Source organism: Aegilops tauschii, chromosome 6 (assembly GCF_002575655.3).
Source record: "Aegilops tauschii subsp. strangulata cultivar AL8/78 chromosome 6, Aet v6.0, whole genome shotgun sequence".
NCBI classification, from domain to species: domain Eukaryota; kingdom Viridiplantae; phylum Streptophyta; class Magnoliopsida; order Poales; family Poaceae; genus Aegilops; species Aegilops tauschii.
In genome coordinates this window covers 497021888-497040102 of record NC_053040.3, presented here as the reverse complement: position 1 = coordinate 497040102, position 18215 = coordinate 497021888, and the positions used below count along the sequence as shown (strand labels likewise).

General features: G+C 45.5%; 1 protein-coding gene and 1 pseudogene across 1 annotated transcript; one reads left to right on the top strand and one right to left on the bottom strand.

Moving 5' to 3' along the window:
- The first annotated feature begins 15235 nt into the window (after positions 1-15235).
- Positions 15236-16246, top strand: LOC109752697 (BTB/POZ and MATH domain-containing protein 3-like). The gene is made up of 2 exons (XM_020311598.2): positions 15236-15434; positions 15610-16246. Exon 2 carries the CDS (start codon positions 15617-15619, stop codon positions 16040-16042), a length of 426 nt encoding a protein of 141 aa, XP_020167187.1. The 5' UTR covers positions 15236-15434; positions 15610-15616; the 3' UTR covers positions 16043-16246.
- A 70-nt stretch (positions 16247-16316) lies between these two features.
- Positions 16317-17572, bottom strand: LOC109752701 (probable serine/threonine-protein kinase PBL7; annotated as a pseudogene).
- Positions 17573-18215: the final 643 nt, after the last annotated feature.

Here is an 18215-nt window from a genome sequence, read left to right as displayed (position 1 = left end):
ACTAAGTTAGAGTGACTGAAGTGATGCTCAACCAAATCCTATGTCTTCGAGCAAAGACAATGAGAGAAAATCTTATCCAGAGCCGGATAAGTCAGCTTTACTTATAGCCGAAGTCAAGCTGCCGCGTGTGTTTGAAATCTGACGGTTGGAACACGTGTTAGTTCCTTAGTGACCCAGGGTCATTTCGGACAAATCAGGTCGGGTTGCCCAGTGGCTATAAATAGCACACCCCCTACACCATAAATTGGCGGCTGCTCAGAGTTAGTGCACGGCTTTTGTCGTTTGAGAGCAACCCACCTAGAAGCCTTTGAGAGAAAGATCCTTGCGAGGACAAAGCCCAAAACACCCAGAGCCAAAGAGTGTTAGGCATCACTGAAGTCTTTCTGTCTGTGTGATCTGAAGACTTATTACACTTGAAGACTGTGAATCCTCCAGCCGGTTAGGCGTCGCGTTCTGAGCATCCAAGAGTAATTGTGGATTGTCGGTGAACGAAGTCTGTGAAGGTTTGGAAGTCTACCTTGAAGACTTATCAGAATGATTGGGCGAGGACTGGGTGTCCTTAGCTCAAGGGGAATAAGGTGAAGACGCGGTCTTCTGAGTTGAATCTCAGCCTCCCTAACCAGACGTACAGTTGTCACAGCAACTAGAACTGGTCCAACAAATCCTTGTCCTTATCGAGCTACTGGTTCTATCTCATACCTCTCTTTACTTACCGTTTGTCTTCGTGAAGTCTTTGCATGCTAACATTTTTTTCATAATCATGAACATTTTTTGCTGAATATGCTAACATTTTTTTTCAAAATCAAGAACATTTTTTAATCCCGACGAGGACACACGCATGCCATTGGAGGAGACCTGGGCGTGAAAGCTCAAGACCTAAGAACGTGTTATACCAAAGAATGACATCATATCCATCAATGGAACATTTTTGGCAGCAACATTTTTTGAATGGAACAGCCAGACCAAAACAGCAGCAGCAAGTAACATCTTGTTTCCTTGGAACAGCCAGACCAAAACAGCAGCAGACCCATGCATTAGTAATACTCCTACTGGCGGAGAAAGGAAAAAGTATACTCATGCATCATGCATGCCTTATTCTGCTTTCTCTACTTTTAATTACTAACCCGTAGCGGAGTGTCAGCTAAGATAAGTTGTGATACGTTGTTAGTCCTCTGGAGCCAGCGACCCTTCCAGCGGTGGGATTGGTCGGTCGTGGGATTAAAAGCTCGAACCGGTACGCTCAGACTCACTTCAGATCCTGGGAGCTGGGAATTGCTCGCTCCTCAACTCCACGTGAAATACACTACCATGATAGCCAGCTTCTCTTCTCCATAACCACGATTTGGAGCGTTCAGACCTGGAGTCGTGGAGTCGAGGAGCCGGAGGGCTCCCGAACACGCCCTTAGTAAAATGCCAACATACAAAACCTGTCAAAGTTGGTTCCCTTTTGGAATCTTCTTGTCAGTTAAGGGGGGCGATCGCCCACCTGATTTTTTCTATATCAATACTAGCAAATATGCTCGTGCGTTGCAAGGGAGAAAAAATAATCAGATTATGCCAGGACGAGATTACAACTTTTAAAATGTCATTGCATAAACTGCATATGAATCATGTTATGATAAGGGACTATTAAAAAGTCATTTCAAAAACTGAAAATATGATGAACTCATCACGACTTCAATATATTTTGGGCTAAACAAACTGCATTGATGGACTCTGCCTTAGCTAGATTGATGAATGATGTGTCTCACCTTGACCTAGCTTCGCGCTGTTTTTCATGACCAGAAAAACATAGCTATCTATGAAGGCAAATTAGAAATTTGGCCATTTTCATATGGCTTACAAAAACTAACCTATAGAAAGTTGTGGCAATGTTTTGGGGGGTCAACGTTGTACAGACCAGGAAATCTTTTTTTACCCGACGCGCAATGGACTAAATAAAATCATAAAATGACTTCCACAAATCACATAGAAATCGGTTCGTTTTGTTCGTTATGTTACACTGTTTCAATGGATTTTTTGTGAGCATTTCCTGAAGTTTCACCAACATTTTTCGAAATTCCTGAATATTTTTTAATACATAATTATTTTTCAAAAAATCATGAACTTTTTTTAAAAATCGTGAATTTTTACAATATACGAATATTTTGTGATTTTTTTAAGTTGTACCTTTTTGAAATTTGAAATTTTTGTAAATCCCGAATTAATTAATAAAATTAAAATCAAAACATAAATGAGAAAAGAAAAGAAAAAAGAGAAAAAACAGGCCTTCACTCCCCTCACATGGGCCGGCCCATGAACGCGTGTGGTGAGAAGGAGGCATGCACTACTAATAAGAGAGAAAATGGGAAGACCCTGGATCAAACCCGGGTCTCCACAATGGCATTTGAGGATATCACGATATGAGAACCGAATACGACGACGACTTTGAAAAAAAATTGAATCATTTTCTTCATGACCAGTAAAATTGTGGTACCAGAATAAACATAGCTATGTATGGAGGCAAATTAGAAATATAATCATCTTTATATAGCTTACAGAAAATAACCCATAGAAAATTGTGTCAATTTTTTTGGGGCTCAGCGTTGTACGGAACACGGATTTTTTTCCCGACGCACGATAGACTAAATAAAATAATAAAATGGCACCCAAAAAAACCTCTATGTAAGTGCCCGTTGGTTTTGTTCGTTATTTACGAATTTGTTTCAATGGATTTGTTTGAATTTTTGTGAACATTTTATAAAATTTCTTGGACATCTTGTTCAAATTTCTGAATCTGTTTTGAACACATGATGGTTTTTTAAAAATCATGAACATTTTTTTAGAAATATTGATTTTTTTTATAATTTGCAATCAGCTTTTAAAAATCATGAAAATTTTGTGATTTTTCAAAAAAAATGAATTCACAAACATTTTATGATTTGCAATTTTTTTAAAGTCACAAACTTTTGAAAATGAAATTTTTAGAAATCCCAAATTAGTTTAAAAATAAAAAATAAAAACATAAATAAGAAAAGAAAAAAGAAAAAACAGGGCTTCACGCCCCGCACATGGGCCAGCCCATGAACGCGTGCGGTGAGGGAGGAAGCATGCTCGCTATTAATAAGAGAGAAAAAAGGAAGTCCCTGGGATTGAAGCCGGGTCTCCTTTCTGGTATATGAGGGTATCACTATATAAGAACCGAACATGATGACTACTTTGAAAAAAATCGAATCGTTTTCTTCACTTATGGGTATCACAATATAAGAACCGAACACGATGGCAACTTCATGGATAATTTTTGGACGAACGAACAGAAGCACTAATTACTTTATTAGTAGGGTATAGACAATATGACAGGGTTTGGCTAGTACATAGTTCCTCTAATGAATTCTTTCACAGGCCACCGCTTTTGACTTAATGTAGCTCTGGACATGGGTCCTTCACACGAGGTTGCCCATTTGCCCATGCTAACAGCCCATGCCCGAGGTGTGGCTTGTTGTGTCCCCCCCTCCCTCGCGGTGATGAAGAGGAGGAGGCCAGGTGACACATTGGCTAGCAAGAGAGGATAAGGAGCCGACTTGGGGTGGAGCAAGAGGCCAGGCGGCACAATGGCATGATGAAATGAAGCGGAGGCATCGACGCATGAGAGGATATATAGGAGGCGGATGCCAGACGACGTTGCAAAAGAAGGGACGAGGCCAGTGGAAAATATATTGTCTGCCAAAAAAAATCATGAAATGGTCGATGATCGATTGCGAGTTCCTTTAAAATTAGAGAGGTGAAACCTTTTTTTATTAATTACAAAAATCTTATTGTTTGGCAAAAAAATAGCTGCCAATTGTTGCATCCTGAAAAATCAGCGATGGGCTTTGCAGCTCGTGAACTTTTAGGGCCTTAATAAAGCCCATCCAACGTGGTGAGTTATTAACCCTAAAGAGCTTCGCACGCCGCAAACCCTGTCTCCGGGGAGGACCGGCGGCGGCGCGAACTCTGTCTCCGGGGAGGACCGGCGACGGCCGCCGGACGTGAACCAGGTTTGCCCCTCGGCTCATCGCTCGTTCCCAACTCTGAAGCTCGGAGTGCCAACGATGGACTGGTTACATATATTTCCGATGAACTCGCAGGTTCGCCATGGCGTCGTTCGCCGGCGTATCCGTCCTGGACGACGGCGGGCTGTGCCCAGCCACCGAGTCGCCCGTCGAAGCCAGCGCGGACTGCGGGTACCACCTGCTCGTGGTCCAAGACTACTCGGCGAGAGCGTCGCCTCCCGCCCTTTCATGGTAGGAGGCCATCATTGGATCATCAAGTACTACCCCAACGGTGCGACATCATGGTCTTCAACAACACCAAGGATGATGCATGTTGTCGAAAGGCGCTCCTGCCTGACATTTGCCATGATTTTAACATTCTCTTCCGAACCGAGGTGGGTGCTGATGTCAAGTTTGAGGTTGGCGGTGCCATAACCATATATAATTGATGCACACCGATGTGTGCTTGCAGCCCGATCTAAGGTCTTCATGGCACAACTCTTTGGCCCCATGAAGGACACGTCCAGTGTCATACAAATCAAAGACATGGATGCAAAAGTGTTCGGGGCCTTGCTTAGCTTCATCTACGTACACGGACTCATTCCCTGAGATGTTGTATGACAACGACATGCATGAAGACGGACAAAATGCCACGAGTTGTGAAACAAGAACAAGAAGAGGAAGCAGCAGAGGACAAAATGTCAGAAGGCATGGAACAAAGACAAAATGTCAGAAGATTAATAATTCATACAGACAAAATGTCCGATTTATTTATTTGTTGACCATCCAATTCCAAACTTTGAAGATTAATTCATGGATATCGTTCCTCTACAAACGTGGGACTCAGGTACCAGCCGGCGCCACAAACTAAACCCTCTCTGTCTGTCTCGGGCGAGAAGCTAGCGACGATCTGCGCACAGCGAGTCGGCCATGTCGTCGTTTGCCGGCGTATCCGTCTTGGACGGCGGCAAGCTGTGCCCTTCAACCAAGACCTTTGTCAAGACCAGCTCAGACTGCGGGTACCACCTGCTTGTGGTCCAAGGTTACGCTCAAACCAAGAAGGAGACACCCGCTGGTCGGTGCACGCCTCTCGTGATTTCGGGGTAGGAGGCCATCGCGTACTATCCTAATGGCGAAAACATGAATCGTGCCGAGTTCGTTTCTCTCTATGTTTGCCGTCTCGACTGCGACGAAAAGCATGTGGAAGCCAAGTTTGAATTTAGTTTCATCGACGAGGTTGAGTGGCAGAATCAAGTGTGCATTCGTGGGACAAAAACATATAGCTTCCCCTCCGATGCCTCTTCTTGGGGCCTCTACAAGTTCATTAACATAGATAGATGCCCTTGAACGATCAATGAATCTAAAGGAGGACGACGGTTTCACCATCCGGTGTGACATCATGGTCTGCAACACCGATGATGATGCTAGTGGCACCGAGGTGCTCCTACCTGATATACACCACAATCTTAACAATCTCCTTCGCAGTAACACTAGTAGAAAAAGAGGCTTCCATACGCCCCCATTAGTCCCCAAAATAATCTAAAGGGATTTGAGGCCTCATTTTCAAACTCTACCCCCCCTTCCCCCCGGTGGATCGCCTTTTCAGTTTTAGAAAAACCAAAAGAAAATGATGGGAATGTCAAAAAAATAGAATAAAATAAGTTTCTCATGTGATATGTGGTCTAGTTGTTGGGAAAATTAACAAATATGAATTTCGACTTTATTTGCAAAATCTCTCTGGAAATTCTTAAAATGGGCATAACTTTTGCATACGAACTCGGATGAAAAAAAATTTATATGAAAAATCATCTACTCGAAAAGTTACATCCGAATTTAACAGGGGCAACCCCGTTAGACATTTTCAAAATCCTCAAAAACCTAACAGAAAAAAAGATACGGGGCTTTTAAGGTCTGGAGAGGCAAAAAAATTCAAATTGTGGTCAAACAATGGTCAAACTAATTATTCTAGAATATTAGTGTTACTAAATAATTATTTCAGTTTTTTTTAAATTTTGGTCAAATCTGGTCAAACAGTGGTCAAACAATGGTCAAACTAATTATTCCAGAAATATTAGTGTTACTAAATAATTATTGTTTTTTAAAACAATAGTTTCAAACTCAAACAGTGAAATGTGTCACTTCATGCTCAAGCTAAATTCCTGAGGGTTAATAGAATTGACATCCTACTATTGTCAGGAAAACAACAAGTGCAGACTTGGAAACGAGGGAGAATAGAACCCGGAAGTTAAGCGTGCTCAGGCTGGAGTAGTTCGAGGATGGGTGACCGTCCGGGAAGTTAGATGATTTGGAATGATGAGGGGTGATTGGAGATTAGAGGATAAATTGAGCAGTGCTGAGGGGTGGTGATTAGAGATTAGAGGTTAAAATAATTCAGAAATTTGAAAATAAAAAAAATAAAAAAATTTCGCAAAAAACCAGGTTTAAACCTGCGGAGGTGGCCTTTAGTCCCGGTTAGCCACGAGAACCGGGACTAAAGCCTTTAGTTGCGGTTCGTAAGAGGCGCGACTAAAGGGGGGTCTTTAGTCGCGCATATTTAGTCCCGGTTGCACAGTCGGGACTAAAGGCCTTTGCGAACCGGGACTAAAGGCCTTTTTTCTACCAGTGTAAGGTGGGTGCTGATGTGACGTTCGAGGTCGGTGGTGAGATGTTTGCGGGCTAAATTTTTTTAAATAATACCTTTTTTTTATTAATTTTCATAAATATTACGCTGGATAAAAAAATTCAAAAATAATACACCGTCGGCCCGCTGCAGGCCGACTGGGCCTAGTCGGCCCACAGCAGGCCGATTGGATTCCAGTCGGCCTACAGCTGGCCGACTGGCCCCTATCGGCCCACTGTGGGCTGATTGCGTCCTGTCGGCCCACCGTGGGCCGATTGAAGCTAATTGGCTCACTGTGGGCTAATTGTTTTTGCAAAAAAAGTAGGCATAAAAAATATATCTTTAAAAAATGTTAATCATGTAATTAAAAATTGTTAAACGTGTATAAAAAAATGTTCCTGATGTATACAAAAAATGTACAATATATATGCAAAAAAGTTGACATAAAAAATATGTTTTAAAAAGTGTTAAGCATGTATTTAAAAATTGTTAAATGTGTGTATAAAAAATGTTCCTTATTTATACAAAAAATATAGAATGTGTATGAAAAAAGTTGACACCAAAAATATATGTTTGAAAAATACCGGTGACAAAGGGAACATACCGGTGACACCAAAAAAGTTGACCCTAGGTATTGAGATACCGACGATCGAATCTCGGGCAAGTAACATACCGGTGACAAAGGGAACAACGTATGCTGTTATGCGGTTTGACCGATAAAGATCTTCGTAGAATATGTGGGAGCCAATATGAGAATCCAGGTTCCGCTATTGGTTATTGACTGGAGACGTGTCTCGGTCATGTCTACATAGTTCTCGAACCCGTAGGGTCCGTACGCTTAAAGTTAGGTGACGATCAGTATTATGAGTTTATGTGATTTGATGTACCGAAGGTAGTTCGGAGTCCCGGATAAGATTGGGGACATGACGAGGAGTCTCGAAATGGTTGAGACGTAAAGATCGATATATTGGACGACTATATTCGGACATCGGAAAGGTTCCGAGTGATTCGGGTATTTTCGGAGTACCGGGGAGTTACGGGAATTCACCGGGAGAAGTATTGGGCCTTATTGGGCCATACAGGAATAGAGGAGAGAGGCCAAAAGAAAGGAGGCGCGCACCCCCCCTCTGGTCCGAATTGGACAAGGGGTGCAGCCCCCTTTTCCTTCTCCCTCTCCCCCTCTTTCCTTCTCTCCTACTCCGGAAAGGAAAGGGGAATCCTATTAGGACTCCCCACACTTGGCGCGCCCCCTCTAGGGCCGGCCTCTCCCTCCCTCCTTTATATACGGGGGCAGGGGGCACCTCTAGACACAACAATTGATCTCTTCATCTCTTAGCCGTGTGCGGTGCCCCCCTCCACCATAATCCACCTCGATCATATCGTAGCGGTGCTTAGGCGAAGCCTTGCGTCGGTAGCATCATCATCACCGTCATCACGCCGTCGTGCTGACGGAACTCTCCCTCAAAGCTCTGCTGGATCGGAGTTCATGGGACGTCATCGAGCTGAACGTGTGCTGAACTCGGAGGTGCCGTGCGTTCGGTACTTGATCGGTCAAATCGTGAAGACGTATGACACACTCTCCCCTCTCGTTGCTATGCATCACCATGATCTTGTGTGTGCGTAGGAATTTTTTTTGAAATTACTACGTTCCCCAACAGGAACATGTATAAGTCATGAAGAAAGCAATAGCAACATACTAAACGTCAAGTGCTAAGCTAACGGAATGGGTCAAGTCAATCACATCATCCGTTAATCAAATGACAACTCATGTCAATGGTTAGGAAACTTAAGCATCTTTGACTAACGAGCTAGTCAAGTAGAGGCATACTAGTGACACTCTGTTTGTCTATGTATTCACACATGTACTAAGTTTCCGGTTAATACAATTCTAGCATGAGTAATAAACATTTATCATGAAATGAGGAAATAAATAATAACTTTATTATTGCCTCTAGGGCATATTTCCTTCAGTCTCCCACTTGCACTAGAGGCAATAATCTAGTTCACATCGCCATGTGATTTAACACCAATAGTTCACATCACTATGTGATTAACACCCATAGTTCACATCATTATGTGACCAACACTCAAAGGATTTACTAGAGTCAGCAATCTAGTTCACATCGCCATGTGATTAACACCCAAAGATTACAAAGGTGTGATCATGTTTTGCTTGAGAGAGAAGTTTAGTCAACGGGTCTGCTAAATTTAGATCCGTATGTATTTTGCAAATTTCTATATCAACAATGCTCTGCACGAAGCTACTCTAGATAATTGCTCCCACTTTCAATATGTATCCAGATTGAGATTTAGAATCATCCGGATCAGTGCCAAAACTTGCATTAACGTAACCCTTTACGATGAACTTTTTGTCATCTCCATAACCGAGAAATATATCCTTATTCTGCTAAGGATAAGTTTGACCGCTGTCCAGTGATCTACTCCTAGATTACTATCGTACTCCCTTGCCAAACTCAGTGTAAGGTATACAATAGATCTGGTATACAGCATGGCATACTTTATAGAACCTATGGCTGAGGCATAGGGAATGTCTTTCATTCTCTTTCTATCTTCTGCTGTGGTCGGGCTTTGAGTCTTACTCAATTTCACACTTTGTAGCACAGGCAAGAACTCTTTCTTTGACTGTTCCATTTTGAACTACTTCAAAATCTCGTCAAGGTATGTACTCATTGAAAAAAACTTATCAAGCGTCTTGATCTATCTCTATAGATCTTGATGCTCAATATGTAAGCAGCTTCACCGAGGTCTTTCTTTGAAAAACTCCTTTCAAATACTCCTTTATGCTTTGCAGAATAATTCTACATTATTTCCGATCAACAATATGTCATTCACATATACTTATCAGAAATGTTGTAGTGCTCCCACTCACTTTCTTGTAAATACAGGCTTCACCACAAGTCTGTATATAACTATATACTTTGATCAATTTATCAAAGTGTATATTCCAACTTCGAGATGCTTGCACCAGTCCATAGATGGATCGCTGAAGCTTGCACATTTTGTTAGCACCTTTAGGATCGACAAAACCTTCTGGTTGCATCATATACAACTCTTCTTTAATAAATCCATTAAGGAATGCAGTTTTGACATCCATTTGCCAGATTTCATAAAATGCGGCAATTGCTAACATGATTCGGACGGATTCTAAGCATCGATACGAGTGAGTAAATCTCATTGTAGTCAACACCTTGAACTTGTCGAAAACCTTTTGCGACAATTCGAGCTTTGTAGATAGTAACACTACTATCACTATCTGTCTTCCTCTTGAAGATCCATTTATTTTCTATGGCTTGCCGATCATCGGGCAAGTCAACCAAAGTCCACACTTTGTTCTCATACATGGATCCCATCTCAGATTTCATGGCCTCAAGCCATTTCGCGGAATCTGGGCTCATCATCGCTTCCTCATAGTTCGTAGGTTCGTCATGGTCTAGTAACATGACCTCTAGAACAGGATTACCATACCACTCTGGTGCGGATCTTACTCTGATTGACCTATGAGGTTCGGTAGTAATTTGATCTGAAGTTTCATGATCATCATCATTAATCTTCCTCACTAATTGGTGTAGGCATCACTGGAACTGACTTCTGTGATGAACTATTTTCCAATTCGGGAGAAGGTACATTTACCTCATCAAGTTCTACTTTCCTCCCACTCACTTCTTTCGAGAGAAACTCCTTCTCTAGAAAGGATCCATTCTCAGCAACGAATATCTTGCCTTCGGATCTGTGATAGAAGGTGTACCCAACATTTTCTTTTGGGTATCCTATGAAGACGCACTTCTCCGATTTGGGTTCGAGCTTATCAGGTTGAAACTTTTTCACATAAGCATCGCAACTCCAAACTTTAAGAAACGACAACTTGGGTCTTGCCAAACCACAGTTCATATGGTGTCATCTCAACGGATTTAGATGGTGCCCTATTAATTGTGAATGCAGCTGTCTCTAATGCATAACCCCAAAACGATAGTGGCAAATCGGTAAGAGACATCATTGATTGCACCATATCCAATAAAGTACGGTTACGATGTTCGTACACACCAAATCGGTAAGATGGTAACCTGTTACTGTTACTGCTGGCTCTGTTGTACTCCCTCCGTTCGGAATTACTTGTCGCGAAAATGGATGTATACAAGAAGAGAGTATCGATAAAAAAACAAGCTAGGACTAGAAGAACAAGCAAGAAACAGCCTAACCGCAGTATATAAGATACTCTGTTCTTGTATATAAGAATGTTCTTCTTATATACAACATGGTGCACAACCTAACCGCAGTAAAAAAATGGATTCGATCAGGAACATTTCGGTCATTTCACTACTAAAAATACTCAGAGCACACAAACGAATAGCAGCAGCCTCAACTCAAAAAGAAGAAGAAAAACAAAGAATAGCAACAGCCTCCACTCCAGTATATGATATGGGCAAAACAATATGGGCTTGTCTGGTTCAACATAGCCAGCCGTACAGCAGCGATAGATACAAGAGTGTGAATCACTCGGTCACTGAACTACACAGACAGAATGCACAAACAGAATATACAAACGAATGTATACTCCGCCGCGCCGAGATGTTGGCAGGTCGTGGCTCAAGGGTTACTTCTTCTTCCATGGCTGGATCACCCCGAGCACGACGATGGCCACTACCACCAGGAGAAGGATGATGGCTTAGCACATCCACTTCCTCGACTTCTTCTGCAACGTCTTTGCCTTGTGGAGAGCGCCCACGCCTTGCTGTATGTGGTTGCTTTATTTATTTTATATGATAAATCGGTTTACGTCTATTTAGAAAGAAAATATAAGATGATTTCACAAGTCGTCTTGGTCTTACATGTGTCTCTATGTGGTTGATCATGTCGCCTTGAGCGTCAACCAACACCGCCATGTCCAGGAATATTTTTTTTTTTTCGAAAAGGGGGGATTCCCCGGCCTCTGCATCAGAACGATGCATATGTCCAGGAATATCTACAAGCCAAAACCCAAAACCCAGGAAAGGAAATGCCTTCTGTTCACATATGGATATGCATGGTGGGTGTCAAATATAAACAAAATTGCACTCTAAGAGCTTGTGCAAATGAAAATTGTATAACCTGCTGCAGCTCCAGAAGCTTCGTCTCTAGATCTCTTACAGCATCGCATCATGCCGCTCCTTCTCGGCAATGACTCATGGTTGGAAAATTATCCTCATGAGATTTCCATGCATTTTCCCACAAGTGTCCAAATCATGACCTCATATACCTACCTGGCCTCTCCCCTGCTGCTGAACCGCGTCTTTGAAAATCTGCTCGCTTCTCCCTGTCTCGATTAAATCGTCAATTGTCTGCAGGTTCAAAAAGTAACAAAGGAGGCTAACACAGTGTAAGAAAGATAAACAATAGAAAATGGACATCACTTTCAGTACCTTTTGTACGGGGCAAAGAAACAAAATGTAAAGTAAAAGATACTCTTAAATCATATGTATATAAAGATGGGGTGAGTGCACATGTATATACATACAAGAACATTAGCTTGTAACTTTCTTACATCATCAACCAGGTTTATGTTGATAAGAAACAAAGGAAACAAATATCCAGGATGTGGCTTGAAAAATTGGATGTTTATCCACGTATGCACAATCTAAAGTCAACAGAAGCAATGAACATAGAGAAAAATAAGGCATCACTAACAAAGAAGTAACACTATATCATAAAGTAAGGAATGCAGAATTAATAGGACAAACACCACAGCCACAACATTTTGCAATGATAATTTGCTACATGCATATGTCAATGATGAAAATGATACAATAGGCAGGTCAACAACTATGCATATGTCTATTTTACAGGTATAAGACCAGACCACAACGACCGGATGGCGACCAGAGCGGACGCGCTGGAATGGGGGTGGTTAGAGGCTGTGCGTGCGGCGGGCCGTTCAAGACCATCTTAGGACGGCAAGCATGGCGGACGCTGGCGCCGTAAGGACCCGAACGCCCCCAATCCTGGTTGCCGGCTGCCGACACCTTCGCTGCTCCCGGCCAACGCCTCCCATCTGCTCCCGACCCGTCTCCTGCCGTGCCTCCTCTGGTCCCGGCCACCTCCTGTCGTGCCTTGGTCGATGTCCCGCTCGGTAGGTGGTTCGCGCCGACGAGATTGAAATGAAGCGCCCATTGGCATTGCCTCTCGGTCACCATGATACCCGTGTCGTGGTCATCTTCCACGACCTTGATGACCGCCGCCGCACACCAGACTCTTACACGACACCTTTGGCGCCGATTCCGGCCGGCCTCCGGTCCGCGACGACGCAACAAGTGCGTACCCGCCACTTGCGCCTCCTCAACTCCAGCGCTCGCGGGAAAAGAGAGGTGAATGGCCGGCGGCGAGCAAATCTGGGGGGCTCTAGAATAATCTGTTTCGAGAGAGAAGGAGAAACTTCTAGACTATCTGTGTTTTGGTCACTGGCTGGGCACAACATGTCTCTGTTTCAATCCCAGCCTCAGATTTCAGATCGGACGGCACATATAGCCCAAAGGCAGGCACACCATCATCACCAACTCGCATTTTTATAGGAGTAGAGATAGAGATACTCCTTTCCTCTCTTTTTTATTTTATAAGCCTGTGCTTGCTAGGCGCCGGCCGACCGGCCCAACATTAATTTGGTCCGCCCCCTCACAAGCCATCCACATCGACGCCGTTCCCTTTTCTTCCCCGACACACATCGAACCACCCCCGCACGCTGCAAGAGAGATAGTGACCCAACCTGCCGGATCCCCTGCCCTGACATCCATCTCCATCGACGCCCCCTTCTGATCCCGCAACACCCGCCATGGCTGCTTGCAGCTCCTGCTGTGAATGGCCGCATACGTGACAACGCTGACATGGAGCCTCGACCAACGGCGGTTTCAACTTTGCCACGTGGTTGCAACATCGGTTGCACCGCCGTCATTAACGCCCGCGCGCACAGGTGCATGTTGCAGCACCGCCATCATCTCCGCAGTTACTGGTTCCATCAATTCTGCTTGCTTGTTGCAACATTTGCCCCTGCTGGTCGTGTGCTCGATTCTATTCTAGCAAAAATGTAGCCAGTTCCAGCAAAACACGTACATAATGTAGCAAACACGACCTCGCCAGTTGTCCGGTTCCAACAGTGGACTCATGTGGTCGCAACTTTCTAGCTAACCGATTCCATCAAAATGACACGCCAGCTGCACACCGTAGTTGCTGGTTGCAGCGTCGTCGTCAGCACATGCAACACAGATACAACTAGAACCCAAACACCATTACCACCGGTTGCAGCACCAATAGGTGGCCCCATCGGGTTGAAGTGTGATTGGTCACCATCATTGGCACCCGTGACCTCCGTCGAGGCTGCATGGAGAGAAAAATGGGACCACGACCATGGAGAAGTGCTTGTATGGGCAAGCACATTGAGGGGTGGCGACCCCGGCGTGGCTGGGCTAGATTGACAAGGAGTGGGGAATGACTACCGGAGTGAAAGAAATCGAGAAGATGAAGACATAGGAGGAACATATAAGGTGGGCGTTTGCAAGACACATGATGGGTCGCGGTCGCATGGCTCGTGAGACTCGCGATGGACGCGACGCGGAGTGGAGAAAGACACGGTGACACAACGACACAGGGTGAGCCTAAGGGAATAACATGGGAGGAGCAAAAGAAGAGATCGGGCGACACAACAACATGTGGAAGGGAAGGGAAGGGAAGGAAGGAGAAAGCACCGAAAGGCCCTATTTAAGTGCAGTATGCATTGGAAGTGCACCAATCATGCATCGTGTTGCCCCACGTTGTTGCAAACTCGGCCGACCCAGTATCTAAAGCAAGGCTACGGTACATAAGTATTCTTTGTTTTTAATCGGTTTATACACTATCCATTTTTTGGCCGATTTCCTATTAATTTTATTTTTCAAAAAAATTTAGGAATGCCAAAATGTCTTTGAATAAAAACCAGTTTTTCTTTAAAAAATATTCAATAATTTTAAAATATGTTCCCAGTTTTTTTTAAATATTTGCGATTTTAACAAATTTTCACAAATTCAAAAAAATCTTTGTTTTTTTAAATCCCGTATTTCAAGGAGTTTCACGAATTACAAAGATTACACAAACTTCAAAATGGAAAAACAAAAAATGAAAAACAGAAAAAATAAAGAAATATAAAAACACACCCACAAAAATAATAAAAAGAAAATATCAAAAAAAGAAAAAAACTGATGGAACCCCAAACACAGTAAAGTGTTGGCCTATGATAGGAGGATGAGGGCAGACAATGGTGAGGGGAGGAGAGGCGGGCGGAAAGTATCTTGACCTATCGAAAAAATAGAGGGCGAAGATCAGCCGTGAGTTCATGAAAATACAATGGTGGTTTTTTTTAACTCAAATTTGTTTTCTTTTGTGATTAAAAAAATCATTCAATTTGTGTTTTGGCACCCCACAAAATTCAGCTTGATTGTTAGTAAAAAAACCCGGCTCGACTTATACCGAATTTTGATTTTGAGACAAACTTATGCCGAATAAGTAGTATGCCCTCTATTTTGTGTTGGGCTTTGCAGCTGGTGGACTCGAGCCCAATAGCAAACGTGGTGAGTTGTCCTTAACCAACCCTAGGAGAGCTCTAGGCAGGCCCAGGACGAGCCGGCGGCGCAGCCAGTCAGAGGAGCGGCGGCGGCGCGAGCTCTGTCTCCGGGGAGAAGCCGAGGAGCGAGTGAGCAGCAGCCACTCCGTGCGTTGCGGGGTGGGGAGGCAACTCCGTGAGCTCGTCTTCGTGCGGCCGCCGGCGCCGGTGGTGACCAGGCCAGGTTTGCCCCTCAGCTCGCCGCAAACTCTATTTCCGGGGAGAAGCGACGCCGGCGAAACCGTGAGGCCGGCCGCCGGCGCAACCCCATCCATCCCAGCTCCAAACTCTGAAACTTGGTTTTTTTCTTTTCTGAAATGACCTCTGAAACTTAGCAATGGTTAATGGTGACTGAGTAGGTCCGCCATGTCGGCCTTCACCGGCGTGTCCATCGCCGACGGCTACAAGCGGTGCGGCTGCGAGACGCTGGCCGTGGACGCCCGCGGGGACAGCGGCTACCACCTGCTCATGGTCAACGGCTACTCGCGCACCAAAGAGCTGATTCCCACCGGCCAGAGCATCACCGCCAACTCTTTCAATGTGGGAGGCCATGACTGGTTGATCGAGTACTACCCTAACGGCGAGAACCTTCTCTACGACACCGATGACGACGACGAAGAGCCCGTGGAGGTCAGGTTCAGTTTCAGCTTGGTGGACCAGGTGGAGAAGCAGATGCCCATGTACATTCGTGCAACCCGCAGCTTCTCCAGCACCACTTCAATCTGGGGCAACGACAGGTTTATCAGAAAGAGCGATTCATTCCTGATAAAATCCTTATGTTCTATACCATAAGAGAACCTACCTCAAGGCCAACACGTTCCCTAGTGGAAAATGATGCTGATGCTTGTTCTATACTATATGTTGGTGATGCATTCTTTCAGCATTGCCATGAGCCTCTGTTTTCTTTCTACTCCTCTGTTTTCTTAGTTTTTTTCCTGAAAGAGTATGTTTCTTTCAGTGGAAGCACTATGCATGTTTACGTCATTCATTCATTCATTCCTGCTAGAGTAGAATTTGAATTTCATATTATTATCATATATGCTTCTACAAGAAGAAGATTGAATTATCATATTTGGCACGATTTGGCACGATGATGGGCTGCACCGGCGCCGGGTTGCCAGGGCTGCGATGCCACGTGGTCGATGGCCCGGGTGACGTCCGACATGGTCGGCCGGAGGTTGGGCCTGTCGTGGAGGCAGAGCGAGGCGACGACGGCCAGCTGGTAGAGCGCGCGCCGAGGGAAGCGGCCGCGCAGCGCCGGGTCGGCCAGCCGGCCGTACATCTTGCGCACGTCCGCGAGGTAGGGCCTGGCCCAGTCCAGGAGGCGCCTCTCGTCGCCGGCCTCGGCGTCGAAGGCCCTGCGGCCGGTGATGAGCTCCAGGAGCACCACGCCGAAGCTGTAGACGTCGGACTTGACGGTGAGGCGGCCGGTGAGCGCGTAGTCGGGCGCGCAGTAGCCCAAGGTGCCCATCACGCGCGTGGACACGTGGGTGTCGTCGCCGGAGGGCCCGATCCGGGCCAGCCCCAGGTCGGACAGCTTGGCGGTGAAGTCGTCGGCCAGGAGGATGTTGGACGGCTTCAGGTCGCGTAGATCACCGGCGGCGACACCGCCTCGTGCAGGTACCGCAGCGCCCTGGCCGCGCCGTGCGCGATCCTCACGCGCGTGTTCCACTCCAGCGCCGGCCGGTCACCATTGCCTTGGGCTTGGGCGGAGAGGTCGCCATTGGCGGGGAGAGGGAGGAAGAGGTGGGCGTCGAGGCTGCCGCGGGGGAGGAGCTCGTAGACGAGCAGCCGCTCCTGGGCCTGCGCGCAGTAGCCGACGAGGGACACCAGGTTGGGGTGCCGCAGCGTCATCAGCATCGCGCACTCCACCACGAACTCGCGGCTCCCCTGCGCGCCGCCGCGGCACAGCTGCTTCACGGCCACCGGCGTCAGCGCGTCGTCGTCGTCGTCCAGGCGGAGACGGCACCTGTACACCCTGCCGAAGCCGCCCTGGCCGAGCAGGTTGGACGCGGAGAAGCCGTCCGTGGCCGCGGACAGCTGCTCCAGCGTGAACTTGCGCGCGGCGCGGCCGGCCACGCTGCCGCTGCCGTCGCCGCGGCGGCGGAGGCTCATGGAGGTCTCCGCGGCTTGGCTGGAGGGGCTGGACGGGCTGCACGGGCGGCCGGCTGCATCGCCGGCGCAGGGGACGCAGGTGAGGCTCGGTAGGCGGGGGCCGGCCCAGGAGAAGCAGCGCGGCATGGCGGAGGCCGGCGAGAGAGCTAGCCGTGGCGTGCGTCTCCATTCCAATGGCAGGAGGAGAGCGAGGGCCGCCTAAAAAACGGGAGGCCGCCATTATTTGAGCTCCAATTAACCACGTTTTGGTTGTCACTCTCTATCCTCGATTGTGTTGAATTCAGTCAAATTTTAACGAATCTTGTCGAAATGTTTGCATATTATGCCAACATATATGCGGCTAGTTGTATCATATTCATACCGCTCTTAATTGGGTCAGGTTCGATTTAACGAATACTGACATGTGGATCCCCACTAAAGTATAAAATGTAATATTTTTATTTTAATGGACTAAAAACTATCACATGATCACAACCAAGGGGTACAAATATGCTACTCCCTTCCATTCATATTAATTGACGCGGCTTTGGTATAAAATAATAAACTTTGTACTAAACCAACATCAATTAATATGGATTGGAAGAAGTAATATAATTTTAAAATATGGTAAAAACCATCCAATGAACACAACTAAAGGTCAAAAAGCCGCATGCCTTTTGCTGGATGGGCTCTAGGTAGGCCCCTCTTTTTTTTCTCACGAAATTCATTTTCATGTGGCAAAAATATTTTTGAAAAAAGTGTGCATATACAAATACATGTATACTATGCATAGCTTCATAATAATATATTTTCATATTGTCAAAATGGTTTTCTGTTTATTTTTTGGACAGAAATTTGATTATGTGTTGTA